General features: G+C 41.0%; 1 protein-coding gene across 1 annotated transcript; it reads left to right on the forward strand.

The window, feature by feature from the left end:
- Window positions 1-220: 220 nt before the first annotated feature.
- PCF11 (PCF11 cleavage and polyadenylation factor subunit) lies at window positions 221-21,141 on the forward strand (the record flags this gene model as incomplete). Its single annotated transcript, XM_082014228.1, has 16 exons — window positions 221-409; window positions 5,260-5,385; window positions 7,659-7,847; window positions 8,257-8,448; window positions 9,285-10,387; window positions 10,654-10,843; window positions 10,933-11,575; window positions 11,663-13,158; window positions 14,456-14,543; window positions 15,216-15,335; window positions 15,833-15,941; window positions 16,539-16,722; window positions 17,188-17,343; window positions 18,403-18,495; window positions 19,002-19,037; window positions 19,661-21,141. The coding sequence occupies 16 exons, from the start codon at window positions 221-223 to the stop codon at window positions 19,868-19,870; spliced, it is 5,124 nt and encodes a 1,707-aa protein (XP_081870354.1). The 3' UTR covers window positions 19,871-21,141.
- Window positions 21,142-23,139: the final 1,998 nt, after the last annotated feature.

A 23,139-nucleotide genomic window follows, 5' to 3' on the forward strand; every position in this document is an offset into this window, starting at 1 on the left:
TTGTGAGCGTTGAGACTGAGTCGGCGGCGGCTGAAGGAGCAGCAGCACCGACGGCAACACCACAGTCAGCGGGAGCCGCAGCCCGGAGGATGCGGTAGAGGAGCCCAGCGGCAGCGGCGGGGGGGGCGGCATCGCTCGGCGGCGGCGGCGGCAGGGGATCGCGGGGAGGGGGCTCTCGGTCGGTGGGTCGGGTCCTGGTGCGGGCCCCGGTCGGAGAAGCATGTCGGCCCCGGAGAGCAGCGCTGGTAGCAGCGAGGCCCGGGAGGACGCGTGCCGCGATTACCAGTCGTCGCTGGAGGACCTGACGTTCAACAGCAAGCCGCACATCAACATGCTGACCATCCTGGCCGAGGAGAACGTGCCCTTCGCCAAGGACATCGTCTCCCTGATCGAGGCGCAAATCGCCAAGGTTTTTATATTCCACCGACTACTACTCCTACCTATACTGCTGGGGGGACCGGCCGGGGCAGCGGGCTAGGGCGGCCTCGGGGGCTCGGAGGAAGGGCGTGGGGGACATGGCCTGCAGAGGGGCGCGGGCGGAGCTGGGCAGTGGCGGGTGGAGGAGGAGGAAGGGCAGAGGCAACAGGGAGAGACAGCGAAACGGCGGGCTGAGAGGGCCTGAGAGACAGGAAACGGGGCGAGACAGAGCGAGAGGCTCGGCGAGGCAGTGGCCGGGTGGGGCGAAGAGGCCAGCGGCGGGGTGGGTATAGCTGGGCTGGGGGGGCGGGGAGCGGCGAGGCAGGGGGTCCAGGGGGTGCGGAGGTAGCGGGGGAGTGGGCTAATTAGGAGGCTAGTGGAGAGAGCAGAAATTCGACGGAGCTGGAGGGTGAAGGGGGAGGGAGCGCCCCGGCCGGGGCAGTGGGGAAAGGGCCAGGAGGCTGGGGTCGCTGGGGGGGAAGCAGGCGGAGGGAAGCGTGGCTCAGTTGGGATGAGGGAGCACGGAGCGAGGCGTCGGGGGCTCCTCCTTTCATCGCTAAGCTTAAGGCTGCTTCTTTTACCCCCCCCCCATAGGGAGCAGGGGACTCGAGGGAGGGGAACAGCCCCCACACCACCCTGTTCGTAGTACGGGAGGGTTTGGGACTCGCCCCACCAAAAGCTCTGGGAGGGCAGCGTGGCTCGCGATTTAAGCCCCGTGTAAATATCAGACACAACATGGCGGCCTGGCAGTGACTGGGCAGCAGCACCTCGCCCTTGTAGCTGGGTTTTCCCCCTACATGGAGCCAGTATTTAGTGTCTCAAATCTGGTGTCTGAACCCTTGCATTTAGCGATTTCGGCAGTAGGTGAATATTGCGATCATTAGAGAGGGCCTGACTCGGAGATTTTGTGGAGGGTTGGTTTTTTTGGGGGTAGTTTAAAGGACTAAAGATAAGGTTAAGTTTGTAGCACGCAAATTGTCCACTTCTGAAGGGCTAAATATAACGACTGTTAAATATTAGTTATTGTAAGGTTATTTTCCCAGTGTGGTCCCTGTGAGATACTAATTTCGGGGGGGTGGGCACCCTTATCTTATAGAAAAGTTTGCGGGTGAAAGGTGACCATCTGCTCCGGATAGAGAAGTGTGTGTGGTGGTGCTAGGGCTTGTTTTGCTCTGCCTGATAAGAGAAAATTCTGTGGGTTTGGGATAATCTGTTTGGATTTCAGGTGATCTGTACGCTGAGTAATGCTAGTGTTGTGTGCGTATTTAATTTATTTTGGCTAGAGAAGTTTATTGGTTGAAGACGGGGAAGAAGAAATTCTCCCTGTCTGTAGAAACTGCAGCAGCCTGTAGGATCCTAACATGGCGTCTGAAAGGCACATGATATAAAAAGAAGGGAAAGAGGAGGTTCCCGCTGAGCCCAACCCAGGCAGTTGCTGACATCAGTCAGCCACAGCACATGGATGGGGGTGTACAGCACCTTTTTAACAAGAGCATTTTGTAAGAAAAGGGTTCTTCTTTCAGCGTCCCCCACCCCGCCCTGCTATTCGTGCCAGTCACCCCTCCCCCGTTGTTTCCCTTGCTCCCTCTGATCTCAGGTGTTTAAAGGGTTTTTTTTTTCCTTTGGCTTGAAATCGTGGTTTATAATGGTGAGAATTGTACTATCTAATGATGGGGAGGGAAGGATCTCTTAAGTTATTTAATCTGTCTTTCTATCAATGCAGGATGGCTTTTTAGTGTTCCACAGACCTCTTCCAGTCTAGTTTTAAATGCTGCCAGTGGCTGAGTTTTGCCATTCCTTGGGGAGGTGACCTCATAGTCTAATAGATCTCACCATTATATCTCCTAAAGGGCAGTGGATGTGTATAAAATGATTTGTGATAAATATCAATGCTGTCAATTTTTTTTTTCATTTCTGGGTGATTTAGAGCCTGCCCTGAAGTGTGTTTTTTTTAAAGATGTCTTAAATCCTGTATCAATGGTTAGTTTTGCCTAGTTACTGTTTGTGACTGTGGTTTATTCAAGGCAAGTTTTTAGTTGTTTCTGGGAAAGTGATCTCCTTTACTAAGCCACTTTTAAAAAGTGTTGCCTGGAGACAGTTTGTTTAGTGTAAAACTTGAGTGGTCTGCTTTACAATTTAATAAATGGTTCTGAAATGTGTGACTGATATTATAAAATTTGTAAATAAAAAGTGTGAAATATGTATTTGTCTTTTTATTTACCATTGTATAGTGCAGAATTTGTTTCCAAGACCCGTTTTGTATACGAAGTTGTTTAAAAAAAAGAAATTTTTGCACAAGTTTGTGACTTGGGGTTCAATTGCGAGATACGATTTTAAACTTGAAATCTTTTAGGAAACTAATAAAAAAGAGCCACACATTTCCAACAATAGCTTTCCTACATTATTTGAAGGAACAGTGGGAATTCTGTATTGAAGTCTTTAATACTATGCTGATGAGCTCAGAGTTAGCATTCTTCTGTGTTCTGGTGATTATGCGGCGCCTCCCTGCCTTTGGTTAGTGTCATGTGGGCATCGTTCTTGCTAGGGTATACTGTATAGACCGCCTGAAAACAAATTACATTTAAGTCTGGGATTCCATTTTGTGGTTATTGGAATACGTGCTAGATGCCTTGGCATAATAAACATTTCCAGAAGAGAAGACTTAAGTATTCCAACCATATTTAAGTCATGGTTCTTAAAATGTGACACCTGAGTAGCATATATTTGAAGCAGGGTATGCTGCTAAGCTTCTGATTCTGTGCCATAGTTCAAAGTAGGCTTCCTTACTAGCTTACAGTGCTTCCATGTATGATTACTTTTAACAGTCTGATGCATAATGAAAATGACAGTTAAACTTGTTACAGTGCCTTTGCTACTAAGTGATTCCCCAGTGTCTCAAACGTGAAGCTTAGCTGAGGGTAGTGAGCTACTTCCATACATTGGTGAAATGGAAGAGTATAACATACTGTGTTAGTAGCTTGTGGGCATAGGTACTTCTGAGACAGCTCTTTGTTGCCCTGACAGCTGACTTTGAAAGTCAGAAATGGTGCACTGTCATTGTTTTATAAAGGCAGGCATTCAGAACTTAGAGCAGTGGTTTTAATGTGCACACTGCTTTAAAGAAGAAACCAGTATTCCACAGACATTTTAATACTAAGTAGCTGTAGACCCCACAGTCTTTTGTTTTCTGAGACTGGAGAGATGCCTTTATTCTAACACTGTTGCACATTAAGCTTGTTTACAGCTCAGTATTATGTCATAGTGTGAGAGAGGCTTTTAATGTCCTGCAATTAGTTTTAGCTAACTTAACTGCATTTTTCTGTCTTTTTATGTACAAAATACACCACCTGCCTGTTTTTTACTTTTTTCAATATGCTCAAAGGCAGTGACTCCCCCTGCCCCCAACTAACAAGGAAATAGGCCCTCTTCAATGTTAAAACTTTCAGGTCATGGTAAATTAATACACATTCAAGGGTGAGGAACCATTGTGATTTACCCATATAAAAAGTGTTGTTGACTCTGCCCTTCTGTGAACCACCTTAAATGGGAAGGAATTAAATCTAAAATTGTAAAGCAAGAGCACTTCCACACACTTCTCTGGACAATGGGGTTGCGAAGTAAGGTGTCCTTAATTAACGTAGCAGCCTATCCAGTTTAAAATGAGCAGTGAGTGAAGTTATTCTGGTTTTATCCTGAGCTTGGTGAATGGGACTTAATACAAGTGGATACTCTTTTAAGGGGATCACAGTCGACACATGGCTTGTGGTGGTGTCTTTCATGTTGTCCTCTTCAACAAGTCTGTGTACTTGCTGATGTTTTCTGGAACTTTGCTGTGCCTTCTGCTTTGTGAAAGCCAATGGTGGGCATTAAAATCACCTTGATTTGGGCCAGTAGTGCTTTGTGTATATTGGAAGTCGCTGTAGCGGTCCAGCATCACCACACTTCTATTGCACAAACTTGCTACAAGTTTTGAAAATGGATTTAAAAAAAAACCAAAACCCCCCAAAAAACAACCAAAAGCTAAACAACAAAAACCAAGGCTTCTCTTGTAGCAAAGATGTGTCCAGAGTTCGAAGACTCCCTTCTGTGCAGTTCCTGAGCTTGTCTGTGCATTTACCCGGTCAACTAGATGGTTGAGTTTTGTCTGGATTTTGAACTTTATTCTGACTGTGCATTTTTGCATTCACTCTGGAAATCTGAACTGTTACTATCTACAAGTGCCAAGAGAGAAGGAGACTGCTTGCTCCGTCCGTTTGGATTACAGTGAAATAGTTGTGACCTATTCTGCATGTAGTTTATGAAAAGACTGTGGTACTCGACATATCTACAGCTACAGAAGTTCACTAATTTGGGCTATTTGCCAGAAGTCTGATTTGTGTTCTGTGAAATCCAGAAAAACAAGCATTCAGGAGGTTTGAATTATGAACTATTTTTTAGAAGTTCCTTGAAGTGCTAACGATGGTTTCCTGCTAACTTAAAGTTACTTTCTCAAGTGGGTTTTGAAAGGTTACACTCAGTACGCTAGCGGCAATACTGTCTTGTGGGCTTCTTTTTTCTTCTTTTTTTTTTTCCTTTTTCCAAAGCTTTGATACGCAAACGAAATAACCTAAGGTGTTCCTTTTTTGTGTGATAGACCCACTGCGTTATACATTGAACTGAGTATCAATTTTCCAGATTAAGTTTTTGTATAAACAAAAAAATCCCAAGCCAGATCCCTTGGTGTTTATAGTGGCAACCAAAAAGAGAGGTCTGTATTTTTGGGATTGGTAATCCCTTTATTTAAAAAGCTTAAAATAATGTTTTTGTTGTACTAAACTTCTCAGTTTCTTCTTATTACTCCAGGCTCCTGCATCAGAGAAGCTTCCCGTTATGTACCTTATGGATTCCATTGTCAAGAATGTGGGAAGAGAATATCTTACTGCATTTACTAAAAACCTAGTTGCAACATTTATTTGTGTATTTGAAAAGGTATATACACTTTCAGAAAAGTTCTGTATTCTAAGCAAAATTTGTTCCTGGTAAAATAAATACATGCTTTCAGTTTTGGGTTTTCTTGGGTGATGAACTATGCAAATTTGATTTTTTTTTTTTTAATAAATCTCAGTACTGTATCTATATGGTGGAAGATTATTCTTGCTGCTATCAAGCATGTAAGTTACTTGTTAGCTAAAAGATGCAAAGTCTTGCTTAATTTAATTTGGTTCATAAATGCCTGTAATTTTCCTATCCAGGAAAGACTTTACTAACAGTATTTTGGTTACTGATTGCTTACCTGGATGGACTTTCTGTAATGTATGGACCAATTAATGATGAATTGTTGGTTTATTTTTAAGATATTAAATAGTCTTTATGCCAAGAATAGACTGAGAATCAGTTTCTTGTGCATTTCTCAGAGCTTCTCTTTCCTGTAGTTAGATTTATCTAAATGAGTGCTTAAACTGTGAACGAGTGAATAACACTGACACCTGATTCTCTCATGGTGGTCTGTGATTTGAAAAAATGCTACATGGTGAAAGGGTCTTGGAACGTATTGCTATATGAAGTTACAAATATATGTTTTGATTTCATTCAACATTGAAAACGTTGCCGTATCTTTTAATTTTTGCTCTTGAAACCCAGTGAAGTAATTGTGCTTATTCCTCAGGGAGAAAGGCAAATCAAAGTCCAGTTTCTGAAAGGCTGGACTGGAATGGGTTTAAATTGGATCAGAAATGAAGGGTTAACTTCTGTTGTTTCCTGTACGCTATAAGAAAGTGGCATCTCATATGAATGAGATGAATGGAGCTTTTGCGTATTTATTTATCTTACGTATCAGTGAGGATCTGAGATCCCAGTATGCTTTATATATGGTTTTCAGATCTAAAATGCATGATGAAATGAGGAATAGATTGTAATAATGAATGACCATAGAAGACTTAAACTCCCATGCGTAGAGTAGATAGATAGGCAGAGACTTGTTTTTTCAGTATTGTGAATGTCTTTTAAGTGAGTTGCATTTAATGTTGCAGCTGAAGCTCTGAATAATAACTAATTTTCAGAGTTTTATAGGTTAACTGTCTATTAAGCCAAGTAGAACTATTTAATTAATGTGTATTAATTAAATGTGTAAAGTAGCAGTCACTTCTAACAGCTTAATTGGTTGTGTTTAAAGATGCAAGTAAATTCCAGCACTGACATTGTTACAAATGTTTTATCAGTAAATGGCCACTAAGGTAACTTTAGACACTTGATGAAGTCAGAAAGTTTTGCTCAGTCATTTCTGCACCTTTTGCAGTGAACTTTACCCCCTCTTTGAAAATTGTGTAGAGGCACCCCCCTCCAGTAGCTAAGTATGAATTGTTTTGTTGAAGTTCCTGCTACTCCCCGAAAAAACCTCGAAAGTTTCCAGAGCATTCTATGTCTTGCTGTAACATCTTAAAAATAAAACTGCAGCAAAAACCATCTACATAGTCAATACTTAATGATCAAATTGGGATATTGACATTAGGACAGCTGCATATATTTTGTCCTCAAATGTTTTTCATTTATTGTTTACTTGAACTACTTAAGTTATGAGATGAACTAAATTTTGCTTTACTGTAAACTTCTAACTTACCTGTCATGAGGTAATCCAAACTAATTATGAAGAGACAAAATGAGCACGGGGCCTACAAGTACGCTTGATCTCTGTGGCTCACAAGATGGGTCTAATTTTGCAGCTGAACTGAAATATAATTTACTTCATTTTAGCTAATACCTCTTTCATTGCATTTGTTGGAAGAAAAATCCTTCAGTGGCTAAACAGCTGAGCAAAACTCCTTTTCTGTTCACAAGTTTGTTTCCTGATTTGTTTGTCATTGTTCTACTCCATTCAGCGCAAACATTTGAGTAATGTATTGTCTCAGAGGCTGTTGCCTTTCAATATTTTTGTTACTGTATTTTTTCCACAGAAATTGGTCAAGTAAAATGAGAATTTTGGTAATGGAAAAGTTGAAAGAAAATTCTCAGAGAATGGTAATACACAATAAAACCTTCAAATGGCCTTGAAACAACAGTTCCACACTTGAGCTTCTGTTACTGATTCCGTTGGTATAGATGTATGATCTGCACTGCTTATATATTCTGTATAGGAAGTTCAATGTGTTGAAATGGCAAACTGTTGATAGAAATAGAAAATAAATGAAGTCTTAAGTTCTACAGAAAAGTTTAAGAAATTGTTTTATATTAACTTAACAAGCCATAGAATTGTTTTATTGTTTTAGGTGGATGAAAATACTAGGAAAAGTTTATTTAAATTACGCTCCACATGGGATGATATTTTTCCTTTGAAGAAACTATATGCACTTGATGTCAGAGTCAACTCATTAGATCCTGCTTGGCCAATTAAACCTCTGCCCCCAAATGTGAATACTTCTAGCATCCATGTGAATCCTAAGTTTTTAAATAAATCGGTAAGTTTTTATGCCTACTGTATGAACAGATGGTAATACATGTAGTTTTCATTGTTTGTATGCTGCATTTTGACAATTTAGTGTTTTAAGAATGAAGTATCTGACCTTTGTAGACAGGTAAGAGGAATTTCTGAATTCAGAATATTTGATGGGTTTTTTATATTTCAAAACAGTATTCTAGATCTTGGAACATTGATGAATTTATATTAAATGACGTCTGTCACTGCAGGCAAATTCTAGGGGGGAAAAGTTTTAAATTTTTTTGTTATATTTTGCATGAAAAATGCAACTTAGAACTGCTATACAAACTAAGTCCCGGTACTGGGTCATGATAACAGTTAAAGGAGATGGAATTAGTTGATTCTGTCAGGATTTTAAATGTAACTTTTTTTTTTTATCCTGTTTTTAGCCAGAGGAATCTACTGCACCTACCTCTGCTGTCACTTCTGGTGCCTCTACTCCTCCAGCTGTTCCTGAAATACAAAAGAATTTGACACAAGAGCAACTGATAAGGCAGCAGTTGCTTGCAAAGCAAAAGCAGTTGTTAGAACTTCAGCAGAAAAAATTAGAGCTGGAGCTGGAACAGACTAAAGCACAGTTGGTGAGTAGGATAGTTGATACTTTTATAGTTGGATCTAACTTTCTTTTGGACAGTACTTAGCTAAAATGCAATACATTGTTTTTTCCTCATGTTAGACAAGCGTAGCTGTTTTAGGGCTAGATCAATGCAAGTTGATCTGGGGTTCCTGAGTAGTATTTGTTACCTAAAAACCTTGAGAATTACACTCAAACTAGAGGTTAAAAAGTTTGAGTACTTTTTTTTTTTCTTCTCTCCAAAATTATGCCTGCCTATGATCTTCATCTTCCATCTCTTCTTGTGGCTTGCGGCAAGCCAGGCTTTTTCAAATATATTTGCTCTTACAGAATAAGGAAGCCTGATTGTTGGAAATAAAGCCAGTTTCCTCATTAGGTCAGGTTGGTTTGATGCTGCCATCTGAAGATGGCAGTTAAGCTGTGTTGTTTTACATTTGTAATTGAAAGTCTTGCTGTGTTGACAGTTGATGATCCCACAATAAAGGATCTTTGGAGTATAGAGATTTGAAGATTATATCAGCTACTTGGCAGCTTAGTTGCCTTGAGCACGTGGAATATGTAGAAAAACTAACGCCGCAATGAGAACACGTGCCTGAGTTAGATATTTTGCAGTATTGACTTTGTAGTACTGATACTGCATTACGTTTGAATTTGATCTTTTGTAATGGTACTGCATTATTTTAATGCTTGTAATTAGCAATTAATGTGTCATTTTCAGTTAAATAGCTGAATCACATAACTTTCAAGACATTTCTATTTACAGTTTTGGTTTCGAGACAAAATATGACCATCTCTGGGTAGTAGTTGTCATGCAGATTAATGCTGGATTTTTTCCTATTTCAGGCTGTATCTCTTAGTGTTCAGCAAGGATCATCTACTATAGCTTCAGTTCCAGCACCTTCCAAGCAACACATGTCTCCCACACCTCATATGACAGTTAAACCACCTCATCAGACTGCTGTGCAATCCGAAAAAAACAAACCATCCCCAAGTCCTCCTCTTCATGATATCAAAATAGTGAATAGGGATCCTCGACTTAATAGGATGGCTCAACATTCTTCTCATGCTAAAGATCAATCTCATAGGAAAGAATTTTCACCGAACACGACCAGTCAGTCTGATACCAAGGCAAACAAAACCACACAGGCTGAAAAACAAAACTCAACAAAGCAAGAAAAATTGAAAGCAAGTGAAAAAACACAGAAGAAAGAACTTGACCAGTCAGAAGCAAAATCTAAATCGCCATCCCCTTTAAAAAATAAGCTACCCAATACTAAAGATAATAAAACCCAGGAATGTGAAAGCACAAAAGTATCTGAAATTAGCAAGCGGGATCCAAGACTGAAAAGACATCTTCAAGATAAGTCAGAGGGCAAAGAGGAGGAGGTGAAAGAGAAGAGGAGAAGTACAGAGAAAAAAGAGGAACATAAGACGTGTGAACATAGACCAGTAGGCAGCAGAAATAAAGTAATTAATGGTGCTGTTCAGAAACAAGACACAACTACAGAGGAGTCAGAAAAACAGGGTGGAAAACAGGGGAGATCAAGTAGTAGAAAACGGTCACGATCACGCTCTCCTAAGGCACGGTCACCATCTACACATTCTCCAAAAAGACGAGAGAGGAGATCACCCAAAAGAAGACTTAGGAGTTTATCTCCCACTTCATCAACTCCTAAAATTGGAAAAATACGTCCAATAGGCCCTAAGCAGTCTCATGCTGAAGAAGGCACACAAGCAGCAAGAGATGAAAGAAATTCTAATAAGAGGAATGTTAAACAAGAGGTGCGAGATCCGAGGAGAGTGAAAAAAGCCCAAGAAGACAGGCCCCAAGAAACAGCAAGCCAGCATTCTACAAAAGCTTCTCCTGATCCAAAGGAGAATGCAGAAAACTGGCAGGGATCCAAATCAGGCAAGAGGTGGAAATCTGGTTGGGAAGAAAATAAAAAGTAAGTTGTTACCTTTTAAACAACTTCTTTTTTAAGTCAGTGGAAATTCTACTGCTGACTTCAGTATAGTCAGCTTTGGGAGGCAATGTTCCGATTGTTAAAATTGATAAGTTTTAACTTATTTCTACTACTGAGATACGAAAATTAGGCATACTTGGATTCTAAGGTGATAGTGATGTTTTGTCATGATCAGTTCTAATAGGCATGTAACAGTTATGTCCTGAATAAAGAAGTAATTTGTAGTTTAAATGTATTCTTGCTTTCAGCTCCCAGCAGAATGAAGAACACCAAGCACTTGGTAAATCCCCTCACCAAAGACACCGGGAGAACTGGCCTGCTGGTAAAGGAATTTTATCACCCCGAGCACCAAAGCAGCAGCACCGGTTAAGTGTGGATGCTAATTTACAGATTCCCAAAGAATTGACATCTGCAAGCAAGAGAGAATTACTTAAGAAGGTAACATTAATAAATCTGTCTCCATAGAAGTGTCCTGGGTATAGTTTGCTTTTTATTTTAGAAATCTAAACTTTAACTTTATATTACAGGCCAATGAACGTTTAACATCTGGTGAAATAACACAAGATGAGTTCCTCATGGTAGCTCATCAGATCCGACAGCTGTTCCAATATCAGGAAGGAAAGCACAGATGTAATGTCTGGGATAGCCCTACAGAGGAAAAATGTGGCTTGAAAAAGAAGCCTCTTCTGTCGGATGCGGAATTGACCTATTATGAACATAAGGCTAAACTAAAAAGAACACAAGTTCAGCATTCATTGTCAAGGCTTGATCTGTTGGATCCCGATGATATTTTGGATTATCATTTGCCTGATTCATTGCTTTCTGGAATAGAATGTGAGCAAGCAAAAGCCAAGCGTGGAGTACAGTTTGACAGAAAAGAACCATTTGGAGAAAGATCAAGGAGACACTCTCCTGTAAGTGGCACCAAGAGACCTTTTGCCGATAACCTCTCACCACTTGAGAGTCGAAGAAGGCTTGAGGAACAAAATGCTACTAAAGGAGCAAGAGGTTCTAAGAACTTTGATCCTTATGACAGCTGGGGAGAATCAGATGAATTTAGAGATGCTCTTAGACAACAGGGGAAAAGCACAACAGAATTCCAGAAACTAGATGGTGATGCAGTCTGCAGATTTGATAATCGTGAAGAAAGACAGCTTCTTGGGCAAGCTGGTATGTGTTTTTGCTTTATTTTACAGCTGTTAACTACTCACTAAAAAGTTGGCAATTACTTACCTGGTTTGTTCTGGGTTTTTTTAGGTGTTCGAGAGGAACAAAGATCACCATTCAGTGAACGTTTCAAAAGAACTAGGTATGAAGATCCAGAGAAAGCACCATTTCCAGAAACTCCAGTATCGAGATTTGGAGGCATTGAAGCAAAGCAGAGGATAACTGCACTAATGGAAGATAGACCTCTATTTGATGGCTCACCTAGACCGGCTGCTGCAAGGGTTGGGGTAGATGGACAAGGAAGTCCTTTTGTTGATGGTCCTGCTGCTGGTTCAAGTTCCAGAATTGATGGGCCACCTGGACAGGCTGCTATGAGATTTGAGGGGCCTTTGGTGGGGGCAGGGGCATCTCAGTTTGATGGACCGCTGGCAGGAGCAGGGGGAGCTGGAGCCCTAAGATTTGATGGTCCACCAGGGCAGCTGGCAGGGGCCCTGAGGTTTGAAGGGCCCCCAGGACAGGTTGGTGGCGGGGGTCCACTGAGGTTTGAGGGACCTCTTGGGCAGATAGGTGGGCCTTTGCGGTTCGAGGGGCCTGCAGGGCAGCCTGTAGGTGGTCCTAGATTTGAAGGACCTGGAGTTGGTCTCAGGTTTGAGGGTCCCCGTGGTCAGCCTTCAGGTGGTCTCAGGTTTGAGGGACCTCATGGTCAACCGATGGGGCCTCGAGGTCAACCAGGGGGTGGTCTCAGGTTTGAGGGACCCCATGGTCAACCCTTGGGGCCTCATGGTCAACCAGGGGGTGGCCTCAGGTTTGAAGGGCCACATTTACAGCCATTGGGGCCCCATGGTCAACCTGGAGGTGGCCTCAGATTTGAGGGGCCACATGGTCAGCCTATGGGGCCCCATGGACCATCAGGTGGTGGGCTCAGATTTGATGGGCCACATGGACCATCAGGTGGTGGGCTCAGATTGGAAGGACCACATGGCCAGCCAGGTGTAGGTCCTAGGTTGATTGATGGACCAGTACACCAGGGAGCTGGTGGACTTAGATTTGATGGTCCTCTGGGTCGAGCTGGTCCAAGATTTGATGGTTGTCATGCAGCTGGATTTGATGGTCAGCCTGGACAGCTGTCTCTCTTGCAAAGATTTGATGGAATTCATGGACAGCCTGGTCCAAGATTTGAAAGGGCGCCTAGCCAACAGGCACAACCACGATTTGATACAGCCATACCTCAAAGATTTGATGGACCTCACCAGCCAGCCTCTAGATTTGACTTGCCCCTTGGCCTTCAAGGTGCACGTTTCGAAAATGTAGCTAACCATCCTGCCTCAAGACTAGAAATGTCACCATATGGACAAGGTGGTCCATTTGTCGAACATCCTGGCCAAGGCTACAATGGACCATCGCATGGGATGCAGTTCCAGAGGCCTGATATATTTGATGGTTCACCTGGACCAAATTTCAATGGGCCAGCTGGCCCAGGAGCACAGAATTTCCCATTGAGAGCAGCTGGACATTACTTCGATGAAAAAAATCTTCAGGGCCCTCAATATGGGAACTTCAATAATATGCCAATGGGAGGTAATCAGGTAAGAATTGATAATGTTAATTGGTTTGGTTGCAGAAGTATTTTTGTGTAGAGAATTACCATTTTTTCTTCCTCTAAAAGTGGAAGATTTTTCTGAAGAGCTGGCAGAGTGGGAGCCAGTTTCAAGCTAAAAAAGTAATTCTTCAGTAGTTTCTAGTTCATTTAAGAAGGACATGCACTGCTATTTTTAAGAATTTTTTTTAGGAATTAAAATAGCGGATCTTTACAATCACTTTACACTGAGAATATGACGGTGAAATTAGTATTTTTAACTTCAAAACTAGGGAATTGGAAGCCTGTGGTGTTTTCATTAAACTGACACAAAAGTGAATTCTATATAAATAAAAAGTAATGTAAGTTAATATACATGATTAATTTTTCTAACAGATGTAGAATTAGAATGGACTCAAATAATTCTGTTGTCTTTTTGCAGCTGCTAATACTGGTGATAAACCGGTTTTAAAGAGATACCCATAACTTGGGGGAATTGAGAAAGATACAGACATTTTTCCACTACAGTTTTTTAAAATTCTTTCAGCACCAGCATGCTTTATGAGTTTTGTTGTCCTTGCTGTTGCTTGTTGGAAATGCTCCCTTCAAAAGGGCAAAAGGATACTATTCATCAGTGAAAATGCTGTCATTTCTTTCAGTACATTAGAGATCTTATGAGATCATTTTCATTTGGGGGATAATAATTGAACATGAAGAGTTAACTGATTGTATGAAGGCAGGTAATGTGTCATGCTAACCTCTAATGTGATAAAATTTTAAACAATTTAAACTCACTTTGGTAAATCCAGAAAGCAGCCCACGAGGGAAAAAACCACCACCACTTTTTTGTAAGTGTATTATAAAAACTGGTTTTCCATCTGAAGCTTAATGTAGCTGGTTTGCTGAAAAATCTTGCTTTCAAGATGTGTTTTGTGCAGTGGATGCTATTTCACTTCTTGGATAAGAGTTAATTAGTGGCATTTGTTAATAGACTTTTACCAGCTGCTTGAATTTCTTTTTGATGAGCTCTGTTTTGGTGAACAGGAAAAATTTAAAAGGAAGTACAGTTTTTGGAAAATCTGATTGAAGGATGGATATAGGTAGAAGAATTTTTTTTTAATCATTTAAATGATAGGCAAAATGAGTATGTGTTCTGAAATTTTTCTAGTGGAAAATGAGGGAAATGTTATGTAGTCATTCATGGACCTTTCAATAACAAACTGACATGGGTCACTCCTGTTTAATATATATAAAATTATAGAGAAATGTCTAGAAGTTAATGATAACTTAAATGTATACTTTCACAGGTTTCTCTCATGTCTGGTCAACCAGGGCCTTATGGCCAAGGTCAACAGTATTTGCCAAATCCTGGAAGTTTTGTTCAGAACCCTGCAGGTGTGTAACAAAATAGTTAACTTGTATTTCTTTTGGATAGTTCTATTTGTTAATGGCCACAAAATTACCCTCTTGTAATGTCCTGGTGTACTAGGTGTGTGTGGGCTATGGGAAGCCTCCTCGGTGAGGTGGCCATAGATGTGGTTTCTGTAGGGGTTTCCCTCAAACAGTGAAGGCTTTCATTAGTTTTCATTAACCATGTGGTTTTGGTACGTCGTTGTGCTAAAAAAACCCCAAAGTTCGGTCTGCATTTCTGGAAAGTACCAGTCTGTAGGTCTGGTTTGTGTTTGCCAGGGTGTGTGAACGGTTAGTAATGAAAAGCTTCTAAAAAGTCATAAATGGTTAAAGTAGGTGATGAAGTAGATTGGTGCTGGTGAAATATGCAAGCATAAAACGAGGAAATTACATTTTAATAAACGGTTTACAGTAGAAATCTGTGTATTGGCAGCCAGCTTAGCACTTCAAAATATATTATGAAGGAAGCTGTTGCAAGGGAAGAAATTAGCCAAGGACTAGACATAAAGTAAAGAAAGTTGATAAATAATTCGAAAGGAAAAAAAAGGGAGAAACAGGAGACAGAAGGAAAAGTATGTTGTGAAATAGGCTGATAAAAATGAAATAAATTTCTGATGCTAACCTTTTGTCTCCTTGAATGTCAATGCTTTTCCCTAGGAGCTGTTCCACATTCATATCCTGATAACCATCTTGGACAGCTTGATGTCAATGAATTGTTTGCTAAACTGCTGTCAACAGGGATCCTCAAACTGTCAAAAACTGATTCCACTTCAGCACGTATGTAGATCTGTTATGTTCTAACTATTCTGTTTATTCACAGCTGAAGTATAAAGCTAAGTATAAGAACTTCTGTGAACTCCTGCATCTTTTTTTAAACTGAACTTTGTTTAGTGCACATGATGGAGTAAATGCTTAGTATCTTGTTTAATTTGTACACTTCAGCTATCTAGAGCAGTCAGTTTGTCTTTGGTGCAGTGCCTCGGTAACTTATTCTTGATTATAATCAGATTCTTGCTGGCTTCTGAAATATTTCTGTGTCTCTGGAGACTGAATTTTAATGCCAAAGACTGAGGTGAAATACTGTTTTTCTATATTGAAATTCTGAGTAACTTACAGTATCTTGTATCCTTTTTTAATGATGTTAGACTGTCTGTATTTTAGCATAGTCAGATTGTACATATTAATATCTGAATAAAAATAACTTTCAGGGACACATAATTTCTTTCTCATGCTGTACTGAAATTTTGATTAAATGATGTCTTTATGCTTTCTAGAAGCGAATGAAACATCAGCCCAGCCAGCTGCTGAAGAGGAAGATGATGACCAGAATGAAGATCAAAATGTTCCAGACCTCACTAACTTCACAGTTGAAGAACTTAGACAGTGCGTATAGTAGAATAAGTTTACAGTGCAATAAGAGTGAAGACACGGTAGTATCTAGGTAGTTAATCCAAGACAGCTGAGAGCTTTGTATGTCACTTTGTGACTAAGAGGACCTGCAGTTTTTTACACTAGCGTTGGAGAATTTAGAGAAGGAAACAGAAGGAAAATTAAACTGGGAAGACTATCTTTACAAAAGTTGCATGTTGTGCCATAATCAGCAAGGTTGTGATATGTACTGAAGTTGTTTTTTCTTCGTTTGTCACTACTAATTTTGCCATCTTTGTTGTAGTTTGCAGAGCTGAGCCAAATGCAAGTGTTACCGTTTTATGCACTATTAGGTGATGAAGCTAGTAGGCATGAAACACAATGCTAGCGTGTTTCTTGTAAATAGTTGATATGACCCCATTGTTTGTTATTTGAATGTTTCAACTGATTGTGTTATGAAAATCAGGAAGAATTTAACCATATTGTGCGCTTTAACCTTGCAGTAGATTCATGCTTTTCCTCTATTCTTGTGGGCATATGAAGCAACTTACTGAGAAACTTCTTACCTGTTTCTTTTCAAAGAAATGTTAAGACTTTTTTCCATATTTGTAGGCGCTACGATAGTGTTATAAATCGACTGTACACTGGAATTCAGTGTTACTCATGTGGAATGAGATTCACTACTTCACAGACAGATGTTTATGCGGATCATTTAGATTGGCATTATCGTCAGAACAGGACAGAAAAAGATGTTAGCAGAAAAATTACACACAGAAGATGGTACTACAGTTTAACAGTAAGTAATGCAGTATGTGTTGAATAAATTACAGGCCGGATTCTGTGTCCTACTTACATATGTGCTGTAGGATTGCAGCTGATGTTTACATCATCACAGGAGTTGGCCTTTGGTAAACAATGATGGCTTAGATATTTCAAGTAGTTTTCATAAATGCCTGCCAAAACACAAAAGGCAATTATATGATGAACAATAAGCAGTTGGAAGCTGTTGGTACTGTTTTGATCGCACTGAGAATGGAATGAAAATTGAAGGATAGTGGTCTTTCTGGAAAAATCTTTTTTTAGAAGTGTAGCATTGTGAGAAAGCACTGTCCTAATGCTGCATGTGAGGAGCATTTCAGTTTTAATGAAATAACATTAAGTATGGTACTTTTGGGATGGCTTTTTTTCCCCCCCGATATTTATTTTTTAAAAATTTCTGGCTGTGTCAGTGTCTGAGTGTGAATAAAAACTTTCTCCTTAGGACTGGATTGAATTTGAAGAAATAGCAGATCTAGAAGAGCGTGCAAAAAGCCAGTTTTTTGAAAAAGCTCATGAAGAGGTTGTGTTGAAGACACAAGAAGCTGCGAAAGAGAAGGAGTTTCAGAGTGTCCCTGCTGGACCAGCTGGAGCAGTTGAGGTAAGCTTCAGCTTGCCTTTATTAGCTCAGATACTGAGAATCGTCTAATAATTCAAAGACATTTACAGTGTTCTTTCATACAGTGGGCTACATGTATACGGAAGTCTTGTTCTTGAGCCTCTGGGCAGCCACTTCATAGGTGGTGTATTTGTGTATGTAATGTTTGTAATGTAGTATAAATCACCTGTAGTTCAAAAAAATCTGCACACATTGTCATTCCATTCTTTCAGCAAAATTAAAATGGGCAAAGTGTGTTATTTACCGAATGCTTCCATAGAAAGAGTAAATAGAGCAAGTGAATTGGAAATGGTCCTTTGTCATTCAAATAATGATTAGGTTTCCTGAGGTTTTGATATTTTTAAACAGAAATGTCTTTTTCAGTTGAAAATAGGCATCAGGACAAACAAATATCTCAGTCTTAAAGTAACCAGTAGATCTGTATTATGGTAGATGAATTGGTGTAGTAATCAGATACAAATGGTGGTAGAATTACAATTTAGTTTTACGTGCTAAGCCTCTAAGAAAGTAGCTATCAAGCAGTGAAGGCCTTGTTTTAGATTTAAAAAGTACCTTTTGTGCTTTGTTCTGAGAGTTGATTACTTTGCACAGAAGTACTAAAAATGTTAATGCTTCATCTAAAAGTTCTGCCTTTTTATTTTGAGGCTCCAAGTTAAGGAGAAGAGTGAAGATAATGCCATAAATAAAATTTATTAAATCCCTGTACTGGATTGTCTTATATGACAGTAAAACAGCATTATGTTGTTACAAAGCAGGGACTTCCTAGCTAAAAGGGCAAAGCTTATACTTCTCAAGCGAGAAGAGTCTTCAAAACAAGATGATGATAGTTACTCAGTCTGCAAACTATATTCAAATAATTTTTAATTAAAGTTTTCTAAAGTTATTTTTAAAGTGTGAAGGAAAGATCATGTTGTAGTCTTAATGTATTTGTCTTAATTTAAAAGAACTTTTATTTGTCTGTTACTAGGTTCTTGAAGTTCACGTGTTCAGTAAATTGTTGCAATAACCTCATTTATCAATGTTACTCCAATAACTTTTCAGAGCTGTGAAATTTGCCAAGAGCAATTTGAGCAGTACTGGGATGAGGAAGAGGAAGAGTGGCACCTGAAGAATGCTATCAGAGTAGATGAAAAGGTAATCTGATCTTATTTATACGTGATACTTATTTATAGTAGAAACCCCAAAGAACTATCGCAAAAAACATGGGCGAGCCAAGTGCTCTTTCTCTCCTGAAGGATTCCCATGGTCGTTTTACTGCCTTCCAAGTACATAAATGTTTCAACCTTTGGAAGTGCATGAATTCATGGTATCATTAGTAGAGGCTCATTAGCTTTCCCTTACTGCAGTGCTAAAGGAAAAATTAATGTGTCTATGGGTGTAGATACTGGTTCAATTATTTCTCTGTACAGCTGTACACAAATAATTCCCAACACTTACCTGGCTTCTATATAACAACTTTTCCTAAATAAGCATACACAAAATCTTTTCCCAGTTATGTTTGACACCATACTTGCCCTGCTCATACCATTGTTTTTTGGACAAATTGTGTGATAGGTATAATTGACACTGTTCTGTTCATAACCAGTGATCCAGCTATAATTTATTTTTATGTATTTAAATGTATAACAATTGTTTTTCAGATTTACCATCCATCTTGCTATGAAGATTACCAAAATGTAAGTGAATCCTTCTTCAGATTTTTGGAAGCGTTTTGCTTTCAGTTTGCTTGCTTGTTCTCTGACCTAGCAGGGAGCAGACGTATTCAGAATATGGTACCTGTTTTTCTTGCCTATGACTAGACAAAGACTCAAAGGCCTTGGGCATGGCAAGTTTATAATAGAGAATTAGCTAAGATGTATTTCTTGTTGTGATGTACCGTGACAGCTTGTGTGTCATACACAACTAAAGCAAAACCATGGTTTGAAAACACATCATGCACTTATTGTTGACTAATGTGCATAATCTTAGGAATTTGCAAAAATGCAATAAATGGGTGTTGGGGTGTGTTACATTTTTAATGCTTTGGAAGTTACAGTTCCCCTGAGGATAGCAGGGAATAGTTTATGGTAATGCATTACGCATTTCATCACTACTTGGATGATACCTTTTCAAAATAATTGTGAAAAAGTGATGCTATTAAAGAATAAGTGTGTTTTCTCAGGATCTTGATAAAGTAGAAGTTTGGATTTTGAGTGCTTGACTGTGAACGTGTTTTCATTTGGGAAAAAAAGTAAGAGATAAGAAACTAAAAATGGTTATCTTAATGTGTGTTAATGCTGCCTTGACTTTTGCTTTGCAGACATCATCATTTGATTGCACACCATCTCCCAGCAAGACTCCTGTAGAAAATCCACTAAATATAATGTTGAACATTGTTAAACAAGAAACACAAGAGTCCTGTGACTCACCTAAAGTCAAAGAAGAACCTGATGACACCCCTACTGCCTGTGCAGAAGAGAGCACATCTGCATCTACAGATATTAAAACAGAACCTGATGAGTCTGTTTAAATAAACAGAGGTAGGATTTTTTGTTTTTTACAGAAGAGCTGCTGTGTTAACTCTGGAAGGCAAATACTTTTTATATGAAATAAAAATGTTCAACTGAGGCAGGGCCTCAACTACTGTTTGGTTAATAAATACATTTTTGTATTTGAATTTCTTATTGCCTGCACAGTTTCAGGTGTCATTGTGTGAAAGTTCTGTAGATGCGTGAAAATTTAATGGAATGAAATGGTATATGTAAAAATGTACAATTTTCACTTGTGGAAATGTAAATTATAAATAAAAGATATTTTTGCTATATATGGAGTGTAATGTTTATGCACCCCATCAAATGAAGACAGTGTTTCTGTACTTTTTTCAGTTTAAATGGAATTAAAAAGAAATTTTGCTCAATAAGATTCAGTAAAATGAAAGCAAATAACTTCCTTCAGTTATCCCATAGGTGGGTTATTAAGGGAAGCAGTGCAGGAACTTCTCAGACAGCCCTAGATTTCTTTTCTTTTTGAACTTATTTGAACAAACTTACATATCCAGATATTAAAAAAAAAAAAACCCAACAAAAAAAACCCACAAAAACAAAAAAACTCCACCAAAAGACAGTTCTGGGTAGAAGGGAAAATCTAACTAACCAACCGGAGTGCTTGATTGTGAACACAAGTGCCAACAAACAACTAACAAACCAGGATGCCTGGTAGTTAAGACATTTTTAATGATTTTTTTTTTCATTGGTCAAACACATAAGAATTTAATACAGCTGAACAAACTTTTCTTTACGTTACAGGGGGGAATGAATGTAAGAATGCTCATTTGAAACATGGTTAACTTTTTTTTTTTTGTTGCTTATGACTGGACTTAGATGGTAAACCAGATATCCTGAGATGTTAATATTTCTTAAATATAATAAATGAAATTAAGCATATATTTGAGTGTGAGTCTCTTCCTTTCAGTAATGGGTTTGTGTGGCTGGCATGTTTATGGGATTGGAAATAAATAATCATAAATTGTGTGGCTTAGGACAATAAGCATTTAATGTTTTATTCACTCTGCTGTGTGTATAGCGCATATTTTTAAACCTGCTGGGAGCAAGACATGAGCACTACAAGTCAGAGCAATGCTACAGGCCTAGTGTATTGCCTTTGCAGTGAGGGTATGTGGGAGATCTGAACTCACCCTTAGTGTATGATGTAAGTAGAAATAATTGGCTGTGAAGCTGATTGCGCTGTTGGCTGCAACACTTCTCCACAACCAGGCTTCAAGCACTTTTTAAGATGTGAATAATTCCTTGACTGTTGTGTTAAGGTTGTAGCTATAGTTGTGAGCGTGTCCTGTTCTAGATGTCAACCTGAAAAATACCTTCCAATTAGAGTCTAGAGGATCAAAAATAGCAATGCAATTGCTGAGGGGTACGTCAGCGCGCAGGGCGGCGCGTGGCTGCTGGCTGTGCTGTGGGGAGGTACTGCGGTGCTACTTGTTGCAGCTGCTTCTGGCACAGGGATGGAGGCTTGGCCCAACTGACACTCTGCGCTGAAATACCGTAAACGGAATTCAGAGGAGACTGAGCAGTGATGGGATGTCTTTAAATATGTAGAAGGCTGTTAGAAAAAGAACAAATTGCTCCATCTGGATAGAACAAAGAGAGACCTGTAAGTTGCAAGAAGAGGATTTATGGCAGCTTTCTAATGACAATGATAACTAAGCGCTAACCAGACCTTACTTGGTCCATGTAATAATCAATGTAAATCTGATCAGGAAGGGTTTATCCTGCTTGGAAGCAGGACTCTGGAAATGCAAGGTGCTTTTTTTTGACCCCTCCAAAAAACGTGGCATCTGTCCAGGGCACCAGCTGGTGTTGGCTAAGGGGCGTGAGGAGCAGGACTATGTAACTTGCAGAAAAAACCCCACCCTCCTTGTGCCTTATGAACATCTTAACGCAGAGAGCGGGGGTTAAACGTATACAAATCGTGACTGGAGTCTGATTATCCCGCAAAGAGCATAAACAGGTTAAATACTTCTTGGTCAATACATCACCGAGAGTTTCAGAGGCGAGAACAGACGCTGATTTGTTACACGAATGCCATGAAGACACTAGCTCAGGGCTGCCAAAAAGGTGCCAAAAAGCACCACCCGGCAATGCAAGCTCCCCCCCCCCGCCATTCCTTCCCCGCTGTCCTACCCCTCATGCGCTAGAGCCATCCACAGGCAGCTCGGCCGCTCCGGCCCCGCGCTCTCCCCTCGCCCACCGAGCCGCCATGGCCGTCCCTCGCCCCCGGCGGGCACACGCCGCCTCTCCCGCCCTGCCCGCCATTTTCCTGCCGCCGCCACCACCTCCCCGCGGGGAGTGCGAGCCCGGGGGACGCGCACACTGTGCCCATAGCAACCCCCCTGCGGCGTCGGGCGCGGTGAGGGGGGGGAGGAAGAGGGTACGGCGAGTGAGGCAGGCTCCCGGCGAGAGTGGCGGGCTCCCGGCCGCTTCTGCTGTGAGGGGCCGCCATGCCAACGGTAGCCACGACGCAGTGTCCCCCTCCGGCCGGTGAGACTGGTTCGCCCGCGCTCCTTCCTCCCCCTTTTCTTTCCTGAGGGCTGGCGGCAGCCCCGGCTGCGCCCCGGACACCGCTGTGGCGGCACCTGCGCCCCCACAGCGGCACCGCTCCCGCCTGCGCCCTGAGGGGAAAACCCCGGCGGGGCGGCGGCGCCATGGCGGGGAGCGGCACGGGGCCCGCCCGCGGCCGCGCTCCCTCGGCTCCGGCTCTCACGATTTATTTGGTCCGAAATCGTCAGTCTGTGACATGGGGCTCGCCAGGGGCCCACACAAAATACCGAGGTGGCTCCATGTTGGCGACACATGCGGGACAAGGGGGCGTAACGCTGGCGGTCACCTCCAGCCTTAGCCGGCCGGGCCTGCGCTCCCCAAGCTGGTGGCGTTACCCCCGAGCAGCTTGGCCTTTGCCCGCAGCGTGACTTGGCTGGGGCTGGCAGCCTCCCCTCGTCCCCTGGAGCTACTGTCAAGTCGTGCTGCGTAGGACTGGGGTTTTTTTTGTGTGTCATAGAAGTATTTGGAAACCTAAAATTGTCTCTTTCTCCCCCTACTAAGCCATATTCTTCTTCGCTTAATTTCATTAATGAGTTTTGGGCAGGTATTATCTCAAAATACCTAATTCTTTCTACAAAGGAATTTTGTCTCAGAATGTCCAATGAGCATTTGATAACAGTTTTGATAGCAAAAAATTTGCACTAAAATTATGGAAACTGGCCTTTGCTTTCAAAATCAACGTATT

Source organism: Phaethon aethereus, assembly GCF_964289735.1.
Source record: "Phaethon aethereus genome assembly, chromosome: 1".
NCBI lineage: Eukaryota > Metazoa > Chordata > Aves > Phaethontiformes > Phaethontidae > Phaethon > Phaethon aethereus.